The sequence below is a fragment of the Lates calcarifer genome, linkage group LG10, assembly GCF_001640805.2.
Source record: "Lates calcarifer isolate ASB-BC8 linkage group LG10, TLL_Latcal_v3, whole genome shotgun sequence".
Taxonomy (NCBI): domain Eukaryota; kingdom Metazoa; phylum Chordata; class Actinopteri; family Centropomidae; genus Lates; species Lates calcarifer.
Window position 1 is genome coordinate 15,486,450 of NC_066842.1, and position 25,964 is coordinate 15,512,413.

The window sequence follows — 25,964 nt, forward strand, 5'->3', positions numbered from 1 at the left end:
TCAGAGCTTGCTGAGCTGCAGGTTTAGGCTCACTTAAGGGAAACTGATATTTTTTCTTAAGGTTATCATACCATCAGAATCTCATACTGGCCCATGCCTACATGCAAACCAACTTCATCTAACAAATCGACATCATATCTACCAATCAAGGATAGACACTCATGTGAAGAGCTAGATGAGCATGGTTGTGACCCCACTAACCAGATTTCACATGTTCCAGGTAAGACACCATATGGTGGGTCACTACAGGTAACCACGTGCACTGTCCCATCACTGATGGGGGTTTTATGGTTTTATATTCTAACAATATATCTGTCTTAAAGTTATGCATCTCATTTCACGAGCAACTGCACACTTCTGCATACTACAGCAACTACTCGCGACAGTAGTCTTGGTAGACATTTCATATTAAATACCTGACAAGCACCAGTACGCAAAAACCCTACCGTAACGTGAGCTCTGTAGACTTTTCATGTGGTCAATTCAGACATATGGGTTTGTGTGAACTGGTGTAGCTGGCATGCTCAGTTAGCCACAGACTGATAACACCGATATGGTCCTTTGGTTAAGGCTTAACTCATATACAGACATGCAGGTGTTTACAGTTAGCGTTTCCAGAAGGATTTATACTTACTTGGCATAGTAAACCCATCCATCTTTCGTAGATCTCTCTTCCCAACCAGGAGGTAACTCATCCTCACTGTCTGTATCGTCCATACCTGCATATTTAAGAGCTGCCATTCCTCGGTTTTTTCGCGTAATCAATGGCGCCACAAACACAGACACTGACAAATATCTGCTCTGAGGGATGAATACTGCTGTCAGAGTAGAGAATTACCAGCACAGCAGCGTTCCCCGGCACTTCCGCAACAACATGGTGACGACTGCCGCGCTGCCTTATGGGAAATTGAGGCTAGCGATGTCTCTCTCCTTTTTGAATTTTTAAACAGTTGCTTATCATTTAAAATGTGTTATTAATGTAAGGATAAGACCATAATGCCCATCTTATTTTAATGTTAGAAATCTACAGGACGTCCTGTGCAGGACCAGAGGCAGCCTGAGGTGGACTGCAAACCCATCACACACACCACCTACCACCCAACACACAGAAATAATGAACATCAAGAGATAACTAAACATTAGTAAATCAGTAGGGCCTTTCACTGCCTTTAAATGGCTCACATAATTTAAAACATAAGAGTAATAATTGACCATAGTCAGACACTTTTTTACACAAAAAAATCAGCTTTCCGTTAACTAGCTCTACAGCTGCATATTTGGTCTACTATCTACTTAGTCCTAATTACATACTTTTATATTAATTTAACATGTTATCAAATTGGGAAGTACAAGTCATGGGCTTAAGTTTAGTGTTTATTCTCCACACCTGCCTCTTTGAAGACTGCCTATGTGATATGCCACTGGCTTGCAAAGCTGTTCCCCATCAGCTCATTAGCTATTTTGTATACAAAAGCAACAGTGATCCCTAGTTCCTGCTACTTTATCTCCCTGTTAACCTGTCTGGTCACTGTGCTTTGTCTGTCTGCTGAGTTTCCAGATGATAACTATATAATTATGGGGGAACAAGTCACCAGAAGAATAAGGGGAAGGTGAGAAGCTTTAATCATTATCTCTTTTCTATGGACTCAAAATGATAGCTGTGTTCAAACAATGTAGGAGGCAATGCACATGTGTAAATAATGAAGTTGATGATGACTGAGTACAAAGCTGCTTTAGTTTCAGGGTCCTGGTATTATGCATGCTGGCTCAGTCATGTTGTGGCTCACTGGCATACCTGACTAGAACAGAGCCATCATTTATGTTGTTAGTAACACTTTTCTTACTATGATAAATGAGGTTCTGCTGTGAAAAAGGCTTATTAATTCAATTTTCAAATGTCAATGTTAACATCTGGAATTTTTAGATGATATATTTGTAAATTGTCTTTTTATGTTTATGTTGTGTGTTTGCTTGCCTCAGATTGCCATCCTTGAGCCAAAGTATTTGTATTGAACTGAAATGAATGTCTCTATTAACCAGCCTTATAAACCACTGATGTTGTACCTGCTGTTTATATCTCCTGACCAAACCAACTGATAGTCATGTCATCATATATTTGGATATTTGTAGTTTAGTGTGGTTATAAAGCAGAAGCTGCAGTAGTGACGGACACACAAAAACATTTTATCCAACCTCTGCTTTATAGCTTGCTATTTGCCCTCTAACAAATTATCAAGAGTGGAAGCATTGTTACAAATTCAGAAATTAGCTGGTCTTCACATTCGTCTACTTTCTTGAGTTCTTCTTGTGCTGCTCCTGTTTGCTAGTGCAGTGATTCAGCTGTTGCTTTAAGTGAACAGGTTACGTTATTCCACTGAAGGACAGTGAGAGTGGTCTCCATTGCGGCTACCGTGGCTTCCAAGGAAATATGAGACGAATGTGGATCTGTGTGCTGACTTGAAGAATCCACTGACACCTGTTCAACCTGGCAACTGATTCCATACAATCCACTGCAACTTTCATTTTGCTTATTGCAAACAGACACTGAGACTTCCTCCAGTTTGCCTTCCAGAGAAAAGCATATGACCACCTCTTGGCTACTCCCTACCTCCGAGAAAATGTTCAGGTCTCTTCTCCAAATTCTGCTTGATGGGGTCATATTCAGTTGTTAGGTGCAGTTTTTGCTGCACTTGTGTCTAAAACACATGGAAGATTGTCTTTACTTATGGTCTACTTACAGCATCTCACAGTCTTCATTAGTGCAGGGAGTTTGCTGAGTTTTTCCACTGGCAAACTCTCTATGGGATGATGCCTGTTATGGAGGCTGTTGGAACAGAACATATTGTAGAACGAGCAAGACCATGGACAGATAATGACAAAATGGGTCCCTGGGCACAGACAGGGAAAAAGGCCCCCACCCCACCTAAATGGCACCCCAAGACAGAAGAAACATAAAACAACTACACAGACTATGTTGTTTGTAGTTGTTTTGTGTCTCTTTTTTGGTCATTTTGTATTTCTTCATGGTCATTTTGTGTATGTAGTTGTTTTGCATCTGTTCATTGTCTGTCTGTTTCTTAGCTGAGCTCTGTGACTTTCAAACAAGAAATATTAACTGTCACTTCAAACTGAGACCACCTGACCTCTTGGGCCCTTGTACCTGCAGCCAGTTAGCCTGTTTCCATAATCCACCTATGGGTAGGACTTGACTGAAAATTCAAGATTTGGGGAACCTGAAGATGGGTGTCTTTCCACGTCACCTGGAACTGAGTCCATCTATCTGAGCTGTAAGTAATGTAAACACATGATACAGATACAGTGATTCACAGATACAAACCAAGCAGTATATGAATTTCCTCTACAATTGTAATCATGAATGTATTGGAAGTGAATTGTATGCTACAGCGCATGCTCCTAGCCAGCACAAAGGGGAGGGGCTAGAAGGTGGGCCGACCAACTGTAGGCAAGTGTGTGTTTGTGTGTGTTCGTCTGAACGTAGCATGAAATGTGTCTCCTCTCAGCAAAAACATACACACTAACGTGAGACGTGCTAGTTAACGGTTTTTTGTATTTAAAGTTTTGTTTTTGTCGTCTTAAGACTGTTTCGATGTTTTACTTTGTATATTAAACATTCCGCTTGTAAAACGCAATATTTATTGGCCAAGAGCAGCCGACTTCGTTTCTTCTAAAGAGTGTCCGCTTCCCCTCCCCTCGATGAAGCGTTGCGATGCCCTCTGATTTTATATCCCTCCTTAGCTCGGATCTCGACCTCAATTCCCCCAAATCTCTATACTCTAAAGGTAAGGTTTTACTAATGAAAGGATACTGTTACGAAACTAACCCATTCTGTCCTGGTTTAAACGGAAGTAATATGAATGTCTCGGTAGCTCACGTTAAGCTGCTAGCTAGCAGTAGTTAGCTTCTTCTCTGCTGTTAGCCAGCCCAGCTAGCTTAGTTAGTTAGCTGCATTTGCATTGGCTACTACCTGACTGGTTAGCTGTCCGTGTCACACGCGTGGAGGAGCATGATACGCTAGGCTCTTCGTCTTAATTGTAACAATGATACGTGAGATCACATTGACGTGATTTGATCTGATGTTAGTTTTTTGGTGGACTGGTGGCTAGCAGTATGTTAAGTACATATTATTAGCTAGCCACAGCTACGTGAGGTCGCTCTCCAGCCACCACATTGTTCAGCGGTATAACGTACTTAAGTCTTGGTCGGATCATGCAGAGGTGTGTGTATGTGCGTTCGTGTATGTATGTGCATGTATGCGCCTATCGCGAGAGAAGGGTCTAAAAGTTGTACATGTGTGTTGTTTTGTGTATTCTCCCGTTTAGTTTTGTTTGGTGACAGTCCCTCTGTTGTTTAGGACTATGGGTGGACGTGAGCCAGAGTTATCCTCCTCACATTCTCTGGTTTCACAGAAAGAATGCAGTTATTGGCATCACAAAGCGCAAGGCTCAGTCTCCCTGTCAGGATAAGGGGGTGCAGCCACTGGGGCCGCCAGTGCCATAATGTATCCTATCTGTAACAGGCTTTGGACACGTGTCAGCCAACTGTAATGTTATTATTAGGTGGGTGTTGCTGCATCATGTAGGAACTAGACCGTTAACTCTTGCTGTGGTAAGCTGGGTTAGTGGGTATTGTTGTGGCTCTCGACAGCCACAGTCTGTACGATAATTTCCTCTGTGTTAACAAGCGTATTAACTTTAATGTGTAAAGAAACTGTGTCTAAATCTTCCAGTCAACACTGTCAGCCAACATGCTATTGCTTATTCATGAGTAAGCCTTGTATGTTGTGTGTTGTCGTGCACTGCTCTGTGGTAATGTAACCCGAGACGCGTGGATTTATGCATTTTGCATTTTGACTGGACACTGGTAGATGACAGAGCTTCCTCTGCTGCCTGTTTTACGTCCGGGTCTATATTTTGATTGCTAATGGTTAACAAATACTTTGGCAATAATACCTAATACAGCCTTTACCTGCCTGCTGTCTGGCCTGCTGGTTCCACATCTGTCTGGCTGTTATGTATAGGGTGCTCATGAGCCAGCAGAAAGCATTGCTCTGTGACCCTGAAATGCTCAGTTGAGCCTGCCATATGGTCACACTGTATCACATGATGGCTGTTTATTTATAACTCAGTAATTGGGTGTGTGTTCGCGCTGGGGTCAAGGTAGGAGACTTGCTCATCAAAGATCTAGTCAGGGACCTCATGTATATGAGGCTGTAAGTGAGAGAGGGGACAGCTGGCCAAATTACATTTTGGCCTGCCCAAATACACTGCACCATTTAGTTGGTCATGTTTTTTTTAGTTTGAAATGAGGCAAATATGAAACCCCAAAAGTGAACTACTGAACCCTGATGTTAATTAAAGTGGAAAATAAATATTTGTCTTTTAACAGATGCTTGAGACCCCATTTGCCCAGTCTGGATCTAGGAAGCACCACATTTCAATGTAAATGACAAGGGGCCCTGAGTACAAAGTTGTCAAACAACATATATATTGTAGTGTATATATGGAAAAAATTCAAACTACTCATTAATTACACAAATACCACTCATAACAGGTCTCCTTTATGGTATGGTCCATAAAATATACATCAGGAAAACACCTGTACAATCTGGTTACCGATTGGTAAAATGAGAGCCTCATGACTAACTTAAGTTTTAATCCAGGGTATCAGATTTTCATTACAAAAATATTCCTCATGCATCACAAATTCACTCTCGTGCTTTTCCCAGCTGTATGGTCACGTTCACAGTAGCATAATTATTGGCACTCATCAAATTCTGGATTGTTTTATTAACATGACAATTCATGAAAACCAGCTAAATATACCAACTCACAAGTTTACATGTGAGAGAGAAGAAGCTCAACTGCCAACATTCAAAAATGCTCAATAAAAATGTGTGCTGTTTTGATACATGCAGAAGGGTTATCTATTTGGCCTCAACATTATCTTTTTTTTCCTTCCAGCTTCAGTTGGAATCATGTAATGCAATTGTTTTATCTTTGCATTACACCACTTGTATGTTATCTTATCCAGCTCCCTTTTTTCAAATGTTTTTATTTAGATGGATAGAAAATCCAAAAAGACAGTTTAGTCTCAGTTACAGGGAATAAATCTTACACCAGCCTATCTGTGTGAGAAGCTTGAGCTGAAGCTGTGCGATCAGATTTCATTGAGTGAGACTGACACACAGGACATCCATTCCAGCTCTGCATAGATTTGGTTTATCATAAAATGACAATATGTGTTTGTTTATATGGATACTTTGCATGATGCACAACCTGACCGTTTTCTTTTTAACAGTCATTTCTTTAATGGAAAGTAGTTCCAAATCTGTTCAATTCAGTGTGTGGACTATTCAGAGAAAATGGAAATTTTGTTTCTGGAAAGATGTTGTATGAAAGATGGTGTACTGTGATTTGATGTAGTTTTTCAAATCCGTGGGCACAACAAATGAAACTCCATATGCCTCCATAGTGTTGGGCTGGCAGCAGAACAAGCCATTTGTTTTCTGACATTCATTCTTGTACATTGTGAAAACAACCGTGGGAAGGCTAGAGATCGTCATGGTAAATATGAAATCTTAGTTTCATTTTGTTCTGTTCTATTTTTATTTCATTGCTCCAGACTTGAGTGTATTCATATCAGTGCATGTGTCTATTAGGCTCCATTTACTGTCAGTCACCTGAGCCATATGAGAAGAAATGAAAGTCCTCCCTGGAAACAATCATTTAAAGGCATGCTGCCCTCTAACTTTTTTTTTTTTTACACACACGTCTGTTTGAGTTTGTTAATTCACAGCTTAAACAGTGGTTAAATTCAGGCCAGGTTAACTATGCACTGTGCTTTGTTAAAATCCTGTATCTTTAGGAGAAATGTAAACTAGATGTGTGTTTTACACACACACACACACAGTTACATCTGAAGTTCTAACCATGTACCATTGCTCTCATTTATTCATCTGAGCTAAACACAGTATCCAACTATTCCTTGACATTACATTTAAGTTTCAAGGTAAACAAGAGATGGTGCAAATAGCCAAAAATGGCATTCTTTGTGGTTTGAGTGCAGTGAGTAGCTCTTTTGTCAGTACTCTGGCTTGAGCATATCGTTATGTGTTCAAGAGTGTAATTAAAGCAGCCATTGTTGGGCACTGAGATACATTCTTGGTCTGCATATTTTTTCATTTGCAACAAAAACATAGCCCTCATGAATTGTCTATTCATCTGTCATCCCCCGTCTTAGCTCTAAGCCAGCTGCGAAGAATAAAAATGGAGTGGTGGCCTTGCCATTTGGCAAAACCTTTAAGGCATGTGTAATGTGAGCAGTGCATAACTATGAGATGAGGTAATTTAATTGTTCTAAGTGTAGGTTAAAGTCGGTCCTCCCCCTGGCTGGCTAGTGTGTTGCAGCTTATTTTTTTGGGCATACTCTGGCAGGCTTGTAGATCTGTGCACATAAACTTGTACAGATGTCATCTGACTTCTATAAAAGCAAACTGAGACCAACACCAAAATCCATCCCACAACATTATCAGTGCCCAGTATTCTTTTGGGAACAGAGGGAATTTTTCCTTGTCAACTGAAGTTTATCTGAGTTGAGATAAGTCTAATATTTTGTCTTGTGAAGTAACTCTTTGTGAAGTTTTCCTCCATTAATCACAGAGTTAGGGGAAATGTTTGATTAATGTTTATATTGTTCATTCTAAGGCCATTTCTACGGTAAGTAAAGATTTATGTGACATGACGATTATTGGTCACTGGAAGGATGTGTGGTAGCCTATAGGAAGCACCTTATTCTGTCCACAGAGTAAGAGAAGAGAAGTGAAGGGACTGCAGTAATGGCTTGATGAATAGAGCTTGTATCAACAGTGTTAACTGTAATGTGACAGCAGAATGGAATAAAACCCATCAAATATTGTCAACAGACAGTTCACTTAGATGCATCCTGTGTACTTTGTCTTTTGTCAATTTTATGTACAGCTGTTTGACGACAACAAACGCAATTTTGGCCTTTTCCTTTGGCTGAAAAGTTTTTATTTTTGTATAAACATCTCTTTATACTTAAAGTATGTCGCCAACAGTTTGTACACTCACGCATTCACTAAGCTTCATTAGAGACACCTGTGCACCTGTTGATGTGGCAGTGCAACATGTAAAACTATGCAGATAGAGGTCAGGAGCTTCAGTTGATGTTCCTGCCAGGTGCCAGGAAGAGAAACCGAAGGGTGCAGTGGGCACAGGCTCACCAAAACTGGACAGTTGGAAAAATGTAACCTGGTCTGATGAATTTTGATTTCTGCTCAGGCATGCAGATTGTAGGAGGTCAAAAGCGGGAATCTGTGAGCCCAATCTGCCTTGTGTCAACAGTTCAGGCTGATGATGAGGGTGTAATGTGAGGGAAATGTTTTCTTGGCAAACTTTGGGCCCTTAACACCAGCCAGTCATCATTTGGATGCCACAGTCACGTCAACATGAACCAGAATCTCAAAGAGATACTTCAAATATCTTGTGAAATCCATACTATGAACTGAGACTGTTTTGAGAGGTATTCCTAATAAAGTTTTCTATGAGTGTACAAACATTGTTTTGCATACTGCTCAGTCCCCAGGTAGCCTGGCATGTGAGTAAATTCAAAACACTGAATGAAATCCAGACAACACATTTACATACCCAAACTCAGTGAAATGACTTGTGTGTTAATCGATTTGTGCTTACACTGATTATGAGCCTTATGTGTTTAAGATATTTAGACTAAACATTGTATATAATACTAAGGATATTAGTATACAAACAAACTAAAACTATGAAGTAATCAATATTTGGAACAAATCCTGTATATAATGTTGACTCATTTTGATCTTATCAATACATGCCATCTTAGCTGGCTTTGTGACCCTCCTGCTAAGCTGGTCATAGGATGCTCAACCCAATAAAGACAAATTTCCATTATATTAGCTATATAATGTATTTTGTTGTTTGGCAGGAATATGTGTGTAATAGCCTACTGTCACAGTGTGAGTCTGAACAGTGACAACGCTTGTTCATATGTGAATGCTTGAATGGGTTCCAGGCAGGTTGAACACACATTCAGTAGACTCTCATCATACACACATCTCCTGTGTGACAGGGGTATTAGTCAAGTCTGAGGTCATGTCGGGTTGCAAGTCAATCCCTAATACATTCATGCACAAAGACTCCCTCTCTTCACACCATGAACAAAGCACAACAGACTCAGATGGAGGGTTATCCCTCTGGATGGTTTTCTGAAGTTCTGTCATTTTGAGGGAACTATTCCTGCAAAACAGATGAGCTTTGGATGAACTGGGCCTCCATCTCAAAGCCTCAAGTTTTGCCTGTGTGTGTTTGTGAATTAGTATAATGTGTAATTCTTTGTGCGAACTGTGGTGACTTTGTCTTGTCACTCCCTCAGCGTCGTTGACGTCACAGAGGTGCCAGATCATGTGTCTTGTCAGTTTCACCATTCTGCTGGTGCTAAGTCATAGCTGTGTATCAGATGACTACTACACATTCTGGGTGCCGCTGATGCACAGCTGAAATATCCATGTCAGGGTGTTAATAGGTCCCTGTTTCTTAGCAACCGGACTACCTAATCATGTGTTCATCTGCCATCAAATGTGGTTTGTGCCAGTGTAATTGCAGTGGTTGGTTATAGTCTACTAAGAATCATCATTGAATATCAAGAAAAGTCTCTGCAGGTTTTATTACACTGAACCCCATGGGAGGCTAAATTGGTTCATCACAAGATACCCTGTGCTGTGTCGGTGTTGACTGCGGAATTTTTTGTTGATGCAAGAGAAATTTTGATCATGAGACCCAGGTCTGCTTCCAGTCCCATTCCAAAATTGCTTCCACTGATTTTTGAAAAGAGAACAAGGAAACAACAACCCACCTGCAGGAGGAACAGTAGTTGTTTTGTTATTGCCAAGATTGCATTAGCAGAAGTGAAATTAAGTGGTGGCGCAATTACATCTTGTGAAGAAAAAATGTATTGACTATATTTAAAAAGGAGTTGTATCTTTGAATTTATCTAAGTGCAATCTGAAAAATGTTTGGAGCCAGCAGTCATTAGTGTTAGTGCATCCTAAGGCTCTTCTGCATTAGCTTCAGTCTCCAGGCCAAGATAATGGATGGCTAGTATGGAACCGTTGATGTCCTGTGCTTGACATGGGAAGTTATGTACACAATACTGTATGCTTGGTGTTAAACTTATGTAAACACCAAATTGGGTTAACTGACAGCAAAAGCAGATGTTGTTTTGTTTTATTTATTTTTTTAAATCTTGGGAGCAATTTTACCTCAAAGGTTGCACAATTTCCACATTTTTTTCTAGTTACTTGTTAGAGTAATAAACCATGATCTGATTTATGTTTTTCAGAATCTAATTTATCTTCTCCTGCTCATCCTTTATGGCAGAGTCGGTATATGACCTCCTCCCCAAAGAGCTTCAGCTCCAGCCGTCGTCCACCCAGACCGACCCACCCACCATGAGCCAGAAGAGCGGGGGAGAGGCGGGACCTCCTCCCTCTGCAGCCTTGGCCTCAGGTGAGCTACCTGCTCAGCCAATGAAAACCATGATCTGGGATCAGTTTCCCCTTGCCAAACTATTTCCCAAGGGTGAAGAAACTAATGTGATCTTATATCATTTGTCTGGGGGCAACTTCACCCTTTCACCAGTTTCTGAGACAATTAATATTCGGGACTGAATGAGATGATATAGGCTAGCATAGTATTTAAGGTAAGGTATTTAATACTGCTGGCATGACAATGCATCATCATTAGGTTTCATTTGAATGTATTTGGGGTTTCCCTGGTTCCACCAAGCAATAGAGGTACCACTTGGGGGATGGGGAAGAGTGTTAAAGCCAAATTTTAAAGTTGGACTCAAGCTGTGTTTAAATATATTTTGGGAATATTAATTGTTCCAATACTGTACAGCATTAAAGAAACAACCAAGTAGTGAAGATCTGTTGTCGTCTTTTTGATTAGTCCTGAGACCTATACTACGGAGGAGTAACTTAGTAACTTTCCGGTTAACCCGTATTATGAAAGGTGTATAGGTTTTACCCGGGGGCTGCAGCCATGATAATTTATGCTGCATCTCTAAACTGCTCCGAGCAGTTTATGTTTGTGGTTAACTCGATGTTGCAGGTGTTACTTCTACCTAAGTACCGCCCTACAGGTGAAAGAACCAATTGATATTGACACAACGACTGAGAGAGGCTGTCTAAAGACCATCATACTGAACATAACAGTATTACATTCATACATTTACAGCCTGAGTATTCCAGGCAGAACATCATTAACATTCTCCCTGTCTTTGTTGGCAGCCGCGGTTTTACATTGTGTCGTTAGAGTCTCTTTAAATTCCTCGTAAACGGACAGTATTAACATGTGCTCTTCATCTGAGACACTGTGCACGACTGTTTTATGCACACGCACAAACTCCGATTAAGTTAACACCGACTCAAGTTACCGACATCTGAACCACCATCAAAGTACCGTTTAACACAGATCGAGGCAGTCAGGGTTTGTCAACCCCGACTTTCCTTGATAACCCTGAGTTAAATCAGAGTAGGTTAAACTCCCTTTGTAGTATAGGCCTCTGGTTGTTAGGGGACCCTGTTAGGTATTTTAGATGTTTATGTGATTAGCATGTTACAGTCCTGGCAGCAGCAGCATGTATGTTTGTGTGTTGGGACTTTGATATTTACCCAAAGTGCAACTACAATAAGTTCCTGCAGCTCCTCACTGAGCCAGTTTACTTTATAAAACTGATATTTAAAAACGGTTGAATATAGTTTTAGACCAATTTCTACACTCAATTAATATGTAACTATCCTATGCTAGTGGCAGCGGCTATACTTTAAAAATCTCAGTGGTTTCTTTGTAGTAAAAGTAATGCACAGTATTTTTTTTCCTGGAAAGCTCTACTCTGAATAACTGCTCCAAGAAATGTTGAGTTTGCATTAACAGCATGCTAACATAGCTTGTTCTGTCTCATTTCACTCATTTTATTCAGCAGCACCTTTCCCTGTGATGCTTGTGCTAAATGTTTTTTTTTCTGTCACTTGGCTTTTTAGGCAGTTTAAAAAACTATTTTGTGGTCCAGCTTGAGAGACCGTGAAACCCAGTACTGCTGATCGAGATACTGTGCTTTGGCTTTAATGGTCATCTCTGTCATTTCTCATGTTATGACAAAATATTGTGGTTCAGAGTCTGTGCATTAGCACTTTTGAATCAGTGCATCAGTGTGACAGTGTTGGTGTAGTTAGGTTTCAATTTTAAATGCCTTAAAAAGTGCCGATAAGAAAAAACAGCCTGTGCGCATTTATACATACTCTTAAAAACACTAAACTAGATACAATAGTAGCAGTTAATTGCAGCTACTCCCATGTTTGAAAGCAGCTGACATTTTCAGTAATTCTAAAGGTTCTGTCTCTTTATGAAACAGTGAAGTTGCCCCTGGCAGTCGATGGACTGTCTCTTTAAATTTCATTTAGCAGAGCAGAGGAATATGGTCTGATCTTGGATCATGGTTCAGGGCAGTCAACATCAGCTGTAACTGTGAAGGTTTCTAGTCTTCAGTTTCATCTTAAGAGCAAACTAACTGGTCCACATGTTGGAGAGAGCGCTTTTGTTAACGCTACCTTATCACTATCCTGTCTGACCCAGCTGGCCCTAAGCAGTGCTGATCAAAAGCATGACTACTGTAATGTCCTTAAGATCATCATTAACCAAATACACGTGCTTCAAAGTGTCTATAAATGATCAACTTCAAAAGTTACTCCTTCGTTCAGTATATTAACTCATCCAATTTACTGATTGACAGAAGTTGAGTCTTGAATGATCAGCTCTCTTGTTGCTCATTGGCTGTCTCGTTTTTATTGCAGGAAGTTCCCTCTGAGGCAGGGAGTGTCTGCATATAAAATGGTCTGCAGTTCACTGCTCCATAGGTCAGAGGCTTGTTTATTCTGTCTCCATGGCTACGCTCAGTCCCAACCAAATCTTCCAATTGGCATGCGCAAACTACTGTTTACTACTGAATGCACATTGCACAAACTGTACTGTAACCCTGGCAACCTTGGCAAATTTAATTTGGCACCACATTACCAGCTTGCAAATTTAGCTGTAAAAGAAAGTTTGACCAGATTTTGTTATGTTTTTTTTCTGGCAATGTGTATGTAACAATTTGTAGCTTGCTTTTGTTTTTGTAAACAAAGCATGTCAGTTTTGTCACATTGATTTTAATTGAGAAAGGTTTTGTAGGAATCAAAACATTGTGGGACCTATAGTACCCTTCTCAACTTTAACTTCAGAATATTTGATCAATGCTTGACAGCTCTCGCATGCACCGTGAGAGCATATAACCCACATCAGTCTATTGAAATTAGAGTTGGGAAGAGGGGAAATCAATACAAATTATGCACAAATTCAGCTGCTTGAATGGGACTGCTAGCCTGCTCTGTGCGGAACATCTGTACTAACTTATTTATCTGTATATACTACTGCAGATGCCACCTCTTCCACCTCCAGCCCCTCTGCCTCTTCCTCTCTGGCCATGGGAGTCCCATCCACAGGCCCCTCTACCTCATCCTCAGACCATCTAAAGGTCCCCCAGCATCTCCACTCCACTGGAGGGGATGGAGCTGGAGCTTCAGAGATGCAAGGTATGGAGGGTGCTGTGTCTGCCACCAGCAGAGGCAACAGCGGAGCAAATACTACAGCAGGAGACATAGGGTCAGGAGTGTTGTCAGGGCTAGGAGTCCAGCAGCCTCAGAACACCCCATCAAAACGGAGGCCCGTGTTGAGCATATCCCCACCACCTGAGGACCTTTTTGATGACAGTCAGATGTCTTGCCAAGAGGAACCGGCCATATCTGGTCCACCAGGTCCAGACTCGGAGCATAGCAGCAGCATGTGGGCTGACGACTCTGTCTCCAACTTCAGCTTGATCAGCTCCATCTCCTACAACGACAACACGGAGGTCCCGCGCAAATCTAGAAAACGCACCCCTCGCCAGCGGCCTGGCCCCAAGCCTGCTCCCCCGGAGGACAGCATGGATGTGTTTGATGCTGACAGCGCCAAGGCCCCTCACTTCGTCCTATCCCAGCTGGGCACAGACAAGACCAGTGCCATGGCCAGGTGGGGTGACCCTTGTCCAATGCACATTCTGTCAGCATTTTAACTCAGACAACCTCTGTCCCTCTGCAGGAATACAGTAAAGGTCATTTAATTTAGTTTTGTCTGGGGTAATTTAATTTCTGGAAGTCATATTAATTCCATCATGTGATTTCTTTCTTATTGCCCCACAGCTCTCTTGAGTCAGGGACTGCAGTGAAGGGTGGGTCACTGTCTACTCAGTTCCCCCAGAGGAGTGATGGGAAGGAGCTAAAGATCCTGGTGCAACCGGAGACCCAGCACAGAGCTCGCTATCTGACCGAGGGCAGCAGAGGTTCTGTTAAAGATCGCACACAGCAGGGATTCCCCACTGTCAAGGTTTGACAAAGAAGGCCACCGGCTGCTTCTTGACACAAGAAAAATATTAACACCTAAGTTGGAAATGACTGAATAAGGCCAAAGATACACAGGACACGGAGCGTGGAGTACTGTGCGCCACAAGAGAATGCCAGTAGAGACACATCAGGACCATTCACTCTAACCACTACCCATGAGCACATGTTTGTTTTCAGTTACTTCAAAAGCTTGATTGTACAATGGCTAACCTCCCGCATTCTGTATTCAACAACAGACCCAGATTTCAGAGGGCAAGAAATTGAAAACCAGATCATCATATAGAAACTCTGCCTGCTACTGAAAAATCTTGGCAGGGAAGCAAAGGAATAGCTGCCTGCCCTTCATTCACTAAAAAGGCACTTAACCCTCCACTGCTCCACTGAGGCTGTTCAGTGCCCAACAGACAAAACTTAGCTGTGTGTGTTGAGCACCTCCCAGTTGTCATTTTGTGTAAATTATGAAACACTCAACAAAGTGAACTTGAAATTCATCAGTACACATGTACTGTATGAGAACAACAGTAAAGATGCTAGAAGGTTCATCTTTGAACAAATTCATTTATATTTCTGTGAGAACCAGACACGGTTTTCTGACAGCCCTTGCAAGCATCCACACACATGCACTTCTCAGCATGCATGTTTTGTGTGCATTATTGTTGCTTAACATGGATGCTTTTAATAAGGAAAGCACCACTCTGTTCGCACTTTGCTTTTACTCCACAATAAGGGTTGTTTTGGGCTTAAAACATCTTTAATATTTAGTAGTATTATGTTTTCTATTATTAGTAAAGGTCAAGTCAAGTCATTTACAATTTTTCTTTTTCCCCCCCTCCAGTTGGAGGGCGTGAATGAGCCAGTTGTGCTGCAGGTGTTCGTAGCAAATGACGCAGGCAGAGTGAAGCCGCATGGTTTCTACCAGGCTTGCAGAGTGACAGGGACGCAACACCACTGCCTGCAAGGAGGTGGACATAGAGGGCACCACTGTCATTGAGATCCCTCTGGAGCCTAGCAATGACATGACACTTGCGTAAGGGGTTATTTTTTGTCCATAATTTTGGATTAGTTAATAGCAGTGCTGATACTTAAGATGTACCTTATGTGGTGGTTATATATTTGCCATCTTGTGCTGCTTCCACAGGGTGGACTGTGTAGGAATTTTGAAGCTGCGTAATGCAGATGTGGAGGCCCGTATTGGCGTAGCAGGATCCAAGAAGAAAAGCACCCGTGCCAGGCTGGCTTTCAGAGTTGGCATACCCCAATCTGATGGATCCGTCCTCACTCTACAGGTCCCTTCATCACCCATCCTCTGCAGTGAGTAGTTCAAAAAAAAAAACAGTCCAAAGCTACAAAGGCAGATAGGTCAGATGAGGCCACAGAACACTCTTTCCTTTTGTTTCAGTCTTGCCCAGGCAAACACAAACCCAGATGTCATGTGAGTTTTGATTCTTTCACTCTTCTGTCATTCTCCAGCCCAGCCAGCAGGGGTGCCAGAGATCCTGAAGAAGAGCCTTCACAGCTGCTCAGTGAGAGGAGGAGAAGAAGTTTTTATTATTGGAAAGAACTTCCTCAAAGGAACCAAAGTTATTTTTCAGGAGAACATTGCAGGTGCTGTAGTCAACTTAGTGTTGTCAGTGTTGTGTTCATGTGGATATGGGTTTCTGCATGAAAATCCCCTGGTTGATGGAAGAATAAGAAATATTTGTTTTATTTGTAGATGATAATTCCTGGCAAGCTGAAGCAAAGATTGACATGGACCTTTTTCATCAGGTTTTTGAGTCTTTTTCTTTTTCTTTTAAATAATAGAAACTGCTGTATTAAAACTGCTTGTTTTTGGTGTCCGTACTTAAGAATTCTACTAAAGATGTAATTGCCCTTTTGGATCTCTGATGTTTTCCAGAATCATTTGATAGTGACAGTCCCTCCGTTCCACAACCAGTCAATCACTTCTCCCATCTCTGTGGGAATCTTTGTGATGACCAATGCTGGTAGATCACATGACGCCCAGCCCTTCACTTACACTCCAGACTCAGGTACAGCCACCAATTCAAGCACAGAGGTTGTCTTGTTGATCATTTTCAGACCACGTGGGCATAATCTCTTTGGATTTAGCAGCATCTTGAAGGTTATTTCATACAGGTGTAGATAGGGCTTTATGATTATGGCTCACATGCTCATCCCATTTTTTGAGATACTGTTAACTATTATTATAGTAGAATAATTGCCACCTGCATTGGCTGCATAAATCAGCATCTTGTTTATTTTCAGTTACAGCAGATGCATTTCAATGAAATGTTTCGGGATTGCTGAAATGTCAGAATTCACTTGGTCACTGAAACTTATAGGTTAATATATTGTGAAGTTCAAGGAATATAGCTTCAAGTAAGTGCATAGAGTTCTCACAGACACAAGGTTCATCCATGTTTTCACTTTTGCCCTCAGCTGATAACTCAAATGTCCGGACAGTAAAAACAGAGGGATCCTCCTTGGTCAAGACATGTATATTTGATGGCCAGATGAAATCCATGTCCTCTGAGCGAACCGACTGCTCTGGTCAGCCTTCCAAAAGGCAAGAGGACACACCAATGGAGGTGTCTAGCAATCCACCATCCACAGATGTCTTTAAGGTAAGATACAATTCATTCTCAAGAAAGAAGAATTAAAATATCTACTTCAGAAGTACAATTGGTAACATTTATGTTTCCTCTTTTTTTCTCAGCCATCCCCTGACCCTCTTGTCTCAGTGCAGCAGACCCTGGAGCTCAGCTCTAGTCCTCATCCAGGAGGAGAGACTTTTCAGAGCCCAATGCCCCTACAACCTGAAGATGTGGAGCTTCCCCAAGCCCCCCCTGTCTTCCCCAGCCTGGAGTCTCTCAGCACCATACAAAAGCAAGACATCACTCCCACAACCTCTTTCCCAGTGTCAGGAGACACCACAATCCCTCCCGTGACACCAGAAGTCCCTCAGCAATTCCTCAGAGACCCTCAGGATAGCCTGCCTCCTGAGAGTTCCAGCAGTAGTGGGGGGGTTGTGGTTGTGGCCATGCCCCAGATAACAACTCCCTCTCAGCCCCAACAACAACAGTCACAGGTTCCCTTGTTCCCCCAGGAAGGGGTGGCCCAGCTTGAGAGGGCAGTAAGGGAACTACAGGCTGGAGGTAACACCACACTCCAGCAGGTGTTGGAGGCAGCTGTAGCCCAACAGCAACTAAACTCAGTGCTTTACAGCCCAACTCCCTCTGCAGACTCTCTTCAGCAGCACGTCCAGGAGAACATGAACAGCCTTAGACTAGGGACCACAGATAATCCACTGTCTACACAGCAACAGCTACAGATACAGCAACAACAACAGCAAATGCAACAACAACAGCAACAACAACAAATACAGCAACAGTTTCAACAGCATCAACAACTGCAACAACAACAGCAAATCCTTGGCAACCTTCAGCATCAACAACAACAGCAACATCTACAGCAGCAACAGCAGCAAGTCCTTGGCAACATGCAGATCCAACAGCAACTAATACTACAACCACAAGACCAACAGCAACTGCAGCAGCAGCAACTCATGGAGAATATTCAGCAGCAGCAACAGTTGCAACAAACTCAACAACAGCAAGTCCTTAACAACATCCAACTTCAGGATCAGCAACAACAAAATCAAATACTCAGCAATTTACAACAACATCAGCTACAGCAACAGCAGCAACAACAGCAGCAAAATCAAGCATTGAGCAACCTACAACAGCAACAACAACTGCAAGAACAGCAGGTCTTGGAGAATTTGCAGCAGCAACTTCAGGCTGAGTTGCTCCAGCCCCAGATCCACTCCACCCCACAAGTACAGCAGCCAGTGTCCCTCCTTCAACAGGCCGGAGAGCTGCTCACCATTCAGACCAGCTTCCCAACACAGCCTCCATCCCACACATCTCCCCCACAACAGCTCTTCCAATCACCCAGGCCCCTTGCTGAGACCCAGGGCTCCCAACAGCAGGTCCAGGCTGCCCTGCTCCAGAATACACTGACTGTTCTGACTAGTGGCAGTCTCAGCTCGGAGCAGCAGTCCACTGGGTCAACACTTTACCTGTCCCCAAACCCTCAGCCCCAGCAACAGCAGCAGCAGCAGCAGCAGCTGGCATTCATCTCTTCCATGGAGACATCTACCAACCAGCCCCAGTCTGTTGCAATGTTTCAGAACCAACCCCAAGCTCAGCTTTCCCAAATGCAGCAGCAGAGCACCCCCATGGAGCAGCAGCAGTCTGCACAGCAGAACCAACAACAGCCACCACAACTTCCAATGGCCCAGCAGGGTTCCTTATTCCAAAGTATCCCAAACCACTCACAGGCTAACCCTGTCTCCCAGAGCCAACTCTCTCAGCCCCAGCAGACAGGTCTGCTCCTCTGTGCAACAGATCTTAACCCACAGGCTATTCCTCCAACTATTCTCTTCAGCACCCAGACCCAAGGCCCTTCCCCTATGGGGAGCATTAGTGTTGGAATCCCTCAGCCAGAGCCAGCAGAGCCCATGTCCTTCCAAGACCAGAGCTCCTCAGGGAGCAACTCGACATCCACCGAAAACCAACAGCAGAGCTTGTTCCAGGAACAGCAGCCAATGCAGGTGGGCCCAAGCTCCAGCAGCGTCCCAAGCAGTCAACCTGTGGAACTGTTCCTGCCACAGACATCTCTGTCTAGTCTGCAGAGCACTATTGGCTCACAGGAGCTGAACAACCAGGCTCCAGCCCCTGGCACAACCATCTTTGTGGTTCAAGGTGGTGTGGGTGTCGTAGGCAGCCCAGGCCAGCAGCCTCCAGAGCAGCTTTTCCAGACAACTGTGGGTGGGAATGTGGCTCCACAAGGACAAGCCAACCTGTTTGTGTTTGGCATCCAGAATGGTAAGATCATTTTGGGCCTCTCCACCTCTAAGTAAATCAGAGTTAAGTAACTGTTGAATTCTTGTTTTCCTGAAACATACAGTATTGCCACCGTGTTGTTCCAGTGCCACAATCACATGCTCTACCTGCTGTCTGATTATAGTCATTGATTACCATTTCCTTTTCCTTCCAGACTCACCCCAGCTGCTGAATTCCTCCAGACCCACCCTGCCAGCCCAGAGCCAGCCCCAGACCTCCAATCACATGCAGCCTCTGTTGGACCAGCCCATGGCCCAAGCTGCCACCTCAATGCCGGCCGCCATGCACAGCAGCTTGCAGAACACCTCTCCAGGCACAAATGCAGTCCAGCTTAGAGAATGCCATGCAGACCAGCCTACAAAATGCAATGCAGACAAACACACAAACAGCTCTGCAGTCCAGTTTACAGGCAACCATAGAAACAAGTCTACCAACTCCAATGCAGACCAATCTACAGACACAGATACAGAGCAGCTTACAGAATCAGTTGCAGGCATCGATATCTGCGTCGTCAAACATGGATAAAATTGAGGACCTACTGGAGAGCCTACAGAAGTAGTCATAAATATTTGGACAATGTGGGCACAAAGGGGAGTGAGTAATATGTAGCTGAGAGTTATACATGCTTAACATCATGTGGTGGTGCATGGTTTTTTGTGCCAATGCCACAAATCCTAGAAAATTTTAAATATTTAAGAATTAAATGCCCCTTTTATCTAAAATTCAAACTATGAGCTCATGTAACTCCTTGTTTTTATGAAATATTTATCATTAATTACAGCCTTCGTACATCCATTGTCCTTGAATTGATGAATCCGCCTTTGTTATTACCCCTCTTGCAGGATCAGAGAGGCCTGTAATAACTGCTTTATCCATCAGTCTCAGAAATGCAGTGTTTTGTTGTCAGAGTGTTTTAATAATGTGAGCCTAAGAGATGATTATGAAAAAAACTGTTAGGTTTGGTGGAAAAACTGGAAAGGGATAAAGAATGTGAGTGACAGGGAACAGGAGGAATAGCAGTGTGATAGAAACGAGGCTAGAAGAGCAGGCAGAGAAGAAAAAAATAGCCAGCCATGGAGCAAATATCAGATTGCACATAAGTGTCCAACGTAGGCTGAATCTCATTTTGCGAGTGCGTTAACTCACTTCACTCAGAGAGACAGAGTCGGTGAGGAGAGTTTTTGTCAGTCCATCGTGTGGAGCGACAGTGAAAATAGGTGGAGATTATGTGGCATAAAAACGAGTGAAATAATGTCACGGCAACTTAATTTAAACTTCTTTTATCACAAAGAACATACGATCTTTTTCAAATAATCAAACCCTTGAGTTTGCACGTCAACACTTTGACTAAATTATACTCTACGAGTAAAGACTATTAAGTTACGTACATTTGTAGAATGTTTTGCATCATCTATCATATTTGCGGACACGGCTGGAGTCTGCACCTGAGCAGACTCTGTTAGAGGGAGGACAGTTAAATGTTGTTATCAACTCCGCTCCACAAAAACAAAATAAACTCGCTCACCAAAATGGGGTATCAATACATTCTGGTATTGCAAGGGATTCCCCCATGTGCAGGAAGGGAGAGAAAATTAAACACTCACAAAAAATGAGATTCAACCTGGTGAATAATGTGACCTGGCCTTTTCCTTTAGGCACCTCCCAGTGTTTTCATTATGTTTAGGCCTCATCACTGGGTTTGCAGAAGCGTTTTTGGTGAAAATTTTACGAAGCATTGTAGTGTGTGTATTTTTTTGTTTTGAAGTTGGTAACCTTTACCAATCTAACGTGGATAGACAGAAACTTTCCACTAGTGAAAATGGAGTGTTGTGTGGTTTTATAAACATTTTATCTCAAGCACTTTATAACCTCTTTTTGTGTAACCAGCTAATCCTTATATCCGTCCACAGCTCTCTACTGACCCAGCTGAATTTGTACTCGGAAACGTCCAGTTAAAAAACAAGAAAAAAAAAACAGAAAGCAGTTGTCTTTGTAAAGGTAAATACATCTTAACTAAGCATTTTTACATTTTCTCATGTCAGAATATTTTTGAGGTCTAGGACAACTTTGTATAGAATGTCTGCTCACTGTTGAATCCCTCTTTGTATTCAGTCTCAGTGGTCCAGTCAAGTCTGTCAAAAAAAACAGCCATTCCCACAAAAGCATTGTCATTTTTCAGTGTTGGAGTGGTAAGTAGGCCTTTGTGTTTTACACACTGACAAAACACCTAAAATACCGATTCATTTAGATTGTGCATTGAAATGAAGGATTTTCATTATTCTGCTATTTGTACTATTTACTGTTCAATCTGTCACTTGAGACTGTTTTTCCTTGTGTTGTGTTAGATATTTAAGTTTTTTGTCTCAGTGTTGGTACCGCGCGCAGGCTGGCACCATGTGAAGTTGGCACCCAGTACCCGTCCCTTGTATTGTGAACAGGGGCTCACTGGTAAATGAAATATCTGTTACATAGAGGCCGCCATTTTGATTCTATCTATGGTGCTATGTACAGGAGTGATGGGCACTTCTGACGTGATGTTAGTACATAACAGTTTATACTTAAAATCAATAGCACTGACATTAATCGTTTAGTTTTGAAGCAGAGTTGAGTTTAGAGAGCTGGCTGTTGTTGTGGGGTCAGACTGGAGTGCACCCAGGCATACCAAAGCTCCTGACGTGAATCCTCGCCATCTTGTCTCATACTTGTCCTTTTAAATGCCCTCATTATGTTTACTCACTTTTACTGACTCATTTAAATTATGCAGCTCTTACATGGATAGCAATTCAGCATGTTGTTTTGTTTTAAGTACAACATTTATAAAAGATATGTAAAGGTACTTTGTTTCATGGATCATTTTAACTTCTCATCTACATTTCCACCAGTTTTTACATTTCTCATTACATTTACTCTATTTTTTTGATGCAAAGTAACACTGCTGTACTTTCCATATCTATGACAGTAGCCAATTTGGCGTTTATCAAAAAAGCCAATTTTTGAGAATAATTCAAATGTTAGAGTAGCATCGCTCACATATGCATCTGTTTACATTTTCATAGTCATACTATTTTGTCCTGCAGCTGTTAGTGATCCATTTTAAAGTAACTTATCTTTTTTAGAATTTTGTATCCATGTATCAAAATGTAGAGTATTTTTGTAAAACTAAAAGTTTTTGGTTTATGCTCATAGCACAGAATATCATTGCTGGTATGTTTTCCTGAAATGAAGCGCAGGTTTATTGTGAAGCGTATGACTGAAATTAGAAATGTAACTAAGTGGACATCAAGCAAATATGTTAGAACATAATTCTACTGTTTTAACATTGACTCAATTTGTATAATGTAATACATGGGCTAGGTTTCTTGTGTGTGTGTTTTTTTTTGTTTTTTTTTTTTACTTTTTTATGTCATGCATCTCAAATGGCACTTTGACTCATCCATTAACTGTAGATCAGGTTAGAGCGCAGTAGTGATGTTTCCAAGCATTCCATTCCTCTTGGGTTAGGGGAGTTAAAGAGCACATGATGTTGCAGAGGAAGTGCGGAACAGTAATGCCTCTTAAAGCCATACCAACACAGAAAGCCAACCTGTGACTTCAGTTTCATGAATGTAAATTTTACCTCATGGTGTGGACATAGAGCTTGCTCTACATCGAACATCGGACCAATTACAGTTTTAAAGAACATATATTTTGAGGCAGAGGGGATGGGCAGGGTGGCACCAACTGTCATTTGTGTCACTGCACATCTGTCAGATTGTTTTGTCTTGGATTGTGGTGTAATTTCATGTTTTTCACGTCCATTTGTTTCATTTTGAGCAATCCAGGATGCTCAGTCTGACTCTTCGAATAGCCACTTCCACCTGAAAAAACCACGTGAAACATTGATTTAATGGTGGCGAAGATAGCACACAAATCTTTACACGATATCAGTTTTGTCCTTCAGTCATGTAAATTAATATCCATGTATATTTAAATGTGAAATATACTGCAGGGGTATCTTGAATTTCAATTGTGATGCTTTCAACAGAACTTTGTGTGCCTTGATAACTTAACCGTTACTCTGCTGTGTTCACTGGTGTCCCTTTTGTGTCACTGCTATTTGGCTCCTTGTCCTTTTTATTCTCGAGGACTGTTTAACATCAGGACACTTTTTCAGTGATTTAAGTTTTATTTCTACTACACAAGCGTAACCATAGCCCATACAAATATATTTTAGTGTTAACATTTTATCTTTGGAAATCCATCACAAGATATCAGAGTGAGTACTCTCAACGTAATATTGTGCAGCTTCACCAGTGAATTGTCAACTTGTTTATTATTTTCTGTTGAAAATGTTTTTTCCATGCCTCATGAGATTTGTACATGTGAGGTAAAAGGGACGAGACAGTGGAGATTGTTTTATGGAGAGCTTTCTCGTGTTGATGTGCTTGTCAACATTACTATTGTTGCTGTGAAATGCTTGATCAAATGGAGCAACCATGATAACTGTTAATTGCCAATAGTGTGAGCTGTATCTTGTGTGTAATCAGTTTGCTCACTTTTCCTAGTTCGCTTTCTATTTCACATTCTCCAACAGTTCTGTTGTATCCGTTCTGTGTAGCTTGAGCTTTAGTATCTAGCCTTAAGACCCTGCAGTAGGGATAAAGGTCAACCCCAGTGTGTTCTCATACATCTGAACTATTATTAACATGTACTTTGCCTTGGTCTGGACATTTGTATACTCTTCTGTTTATATCTGTAATCCTGCTGCTACATTAAATGAATTAATAAAAATCTGAATGTCTCGATTTGGTTCCTTTCTCCCCTCCTCTAGGTTATACAGGCACTGGCTATAAAAAAAAAGCCTGTTAAGGCTAAATAGTAAAAAAAAAGAAAAAAGAAAGTGTAAATCATCTTCAAACAAATATTACATATAAGTTAAGTTTCACATTGCATATATATCCCCACAATTAATGCTGCAAATTAGTACACTGCTGTTATATAACAAATCTGACTTCAGGTGTTTTGTGTTGGCACAAATGCATTACTAAAATTGGGAATGGACCTGGTCATAATTTACTAAGTCTTTTATGTAGAATTTGTTGGAAGAAGGAAAATGGATCCTCAGAGTCAAAACCCACATCAAACTGCAGGTTTTTTCCTCAGAGCAAGGGCAGCCACGAGTATGGCCAACATAGCAGTCAGGCCCCATATGTGATACTGGCTTCCTGAATCAGGGTCCACAAAATAAAATGAGTGCAACAGCCCCACCATCCCAGCAGCACCGTGAGCAGCAAAGTGGTCCTTCTTGCTGGTGAAGAAGTCCAAAGGGACTGTGAACACAGTACTGACCTCAGCTGGGTTTGGGCAGGGACAAAATGACTCCTCTATGAATCCAACCACTGGGGTCACCAACAGACCATTCTGTGAGAAGATGTGAGGCAGAAACATGAGGGAAAATAAGACAGATCCAAAGCACCTGATGGCTGACTTGACAGGGAGTCATTTTTAATGTCCTACCTTATTAATGACAGGGAACAGTCTACAGACCACCTGAACAGCATCAGGTGGTAGACCTATCTCCTCCTCTGCCTCTCTCAGAGCTGTGTCCACATCATCTCTGTCACTGGGGTCTCTCTTCCCACCGGGGAAACACACCTCACCAGCACTGGTCCTCAGCTAAAGAGAGAGAAAATTCAGTCTACGGTTGAGTTAAACAACAAATACTGCGTTAATCCCTCATCCGACAAACATCTATGCAGGTCACCTCCTTGGAGCGCAGGGTCATTAAGGTGCACAGCTCTCCATTCTTCACAAACAGCGGGATCAGCACAGAGGCTTTGGGCAGCACCGGTAGATTAGAGAACTTGTTTCCTATGTCAAACCGCTTTAAAATGGCTGTCGTCTCCTCTTTAATATCCATGGTAGCTGCTCGGTTTCAAAGCAGAAACAGAAAAGTGTAGGGCAGCGACAAAAACCACGCGATAAACAGGAGTCCAAAGCAAAAATAAACTGGCCGCCGACAAATGTCATACAAGTAAAAGATACAAAGATACGTTTCGTAAGCAAAAAAGATTCATGCACAGCTTCAAACAGTGGTTTTTCGAGTCTGACTGAGTTTTAAATAGCTAGTTAATGATCTGTTGACACTAGACATGTTAAAACAGGGTTGTACCCTCCCCAGTATACTGTCTGACAATTATGGAATAGAAAACAGCTGTGCCTGTCCTATGGATTTTACGTCACAAGATGTAACGATAAGCTAACGTTAGCACAAAAGCTAACCTTCATGTTAATGTAAGCAATAGCTTTCATGGTAACTGAGGTAACAAACCTGCCGCTCACGCTCCTGCGGTCAAGCTTAAACGTGTCAGAAGGTACTCTTATGTTTACCGGCATTATTCACCCGGCAATTAATTAAAATGTTCACGTTACACGAAAACAAAACGCCCACAGCGAAAGTATGTCGTCACACTATGCGACGAGCGTTAGCCACAATAAGCCGGTTGTCCTAAATGGTGCTGTGGTTA

General features: G+C 42.0%; 3 protein-coding genes across 4 annotated transcripts in view; 1 reads left to right on the plus strand and 2 right to left on the minus strand.

Moving 5' to 3' along the window:
- Positions 1–882, minus strand: part of wwox (WW domain containing oxidoreductase) — a 129,768-nt gene extending 128,886 nt beyond the window's left edge. Inside the window, exon 1 of the mRNA XM_018664260.2 lies at positions 635–882. Within this exon, the coding sequence (XP_018519776.1) occupies positions 635–741 (107 nt within the window). The 5' untranslated portion in view covers positions 742–882. The remainder of the gene's footprint in view (positions 1–634) is intronic.
- A 2,542-nt stretch (positions 883–3,424) lies between these two features.
- LOC108875349 (nuclear factor of activated T-cells 5-like) lies at positions 3,425–24,228 on the plus strand. The gene is given in 14 exon segments (XM_018664206.2): positions 3,425–3,800; positions 10,452–10,580; positions 13,550–14,180; positions 14,351–14,534; positions 15,387–15,485; positions 15,487–15,578; positions 15,690–15,862; positions 16,022–16,156; positions 16,266–16,318; positions 16,449–16,581; positions 16,991–17,175; positions 17,268–19,440; positions 19,613–19,764; positions 19,766–24,228. Coding segments are annotated over 14 exon segments (4,464 nt in total). The 5' UTR covers positions 3,425–3,727; the 3' UTR covers positions 20,018–24,228.
- Positions 23,752–25,762, minus strand: nudt7 (nudix (nucleoside diphosphate linked moiety X)-type motif 7). 2 transcript variants are annotated; one of them, XM_018664208.2, is made up of 4 exons: positions 25,202–25,762; positions 24,955–25,113; positions 24,787–24,858; positions 24,502–24,662 (listed from the first exon to the last, which is right to left on the minus strand). In XM_018664208.2, the coding sequence occupies exons 1-4, from the start codon at positions 25,355–25,357 to the stop codon at positions 24,636–24,638; spliced, it is 414 nt and encodes a 137-aa protein (XP_018519724.1). In that variant the 5' UTR covers positions 25,358–25,762; the 3' UTR covers positions 24,502–24,635. The 2 variants fall into 2 exon arrangements, with proteins under 2 accessions (XP_018519723.1, XP_018519724.1); XM_018664207.2 differs by having other exon boundaries at positions 23,752–24,858.
- Positions 25,763–25,964: the final 202 nt, after the last annotated feature.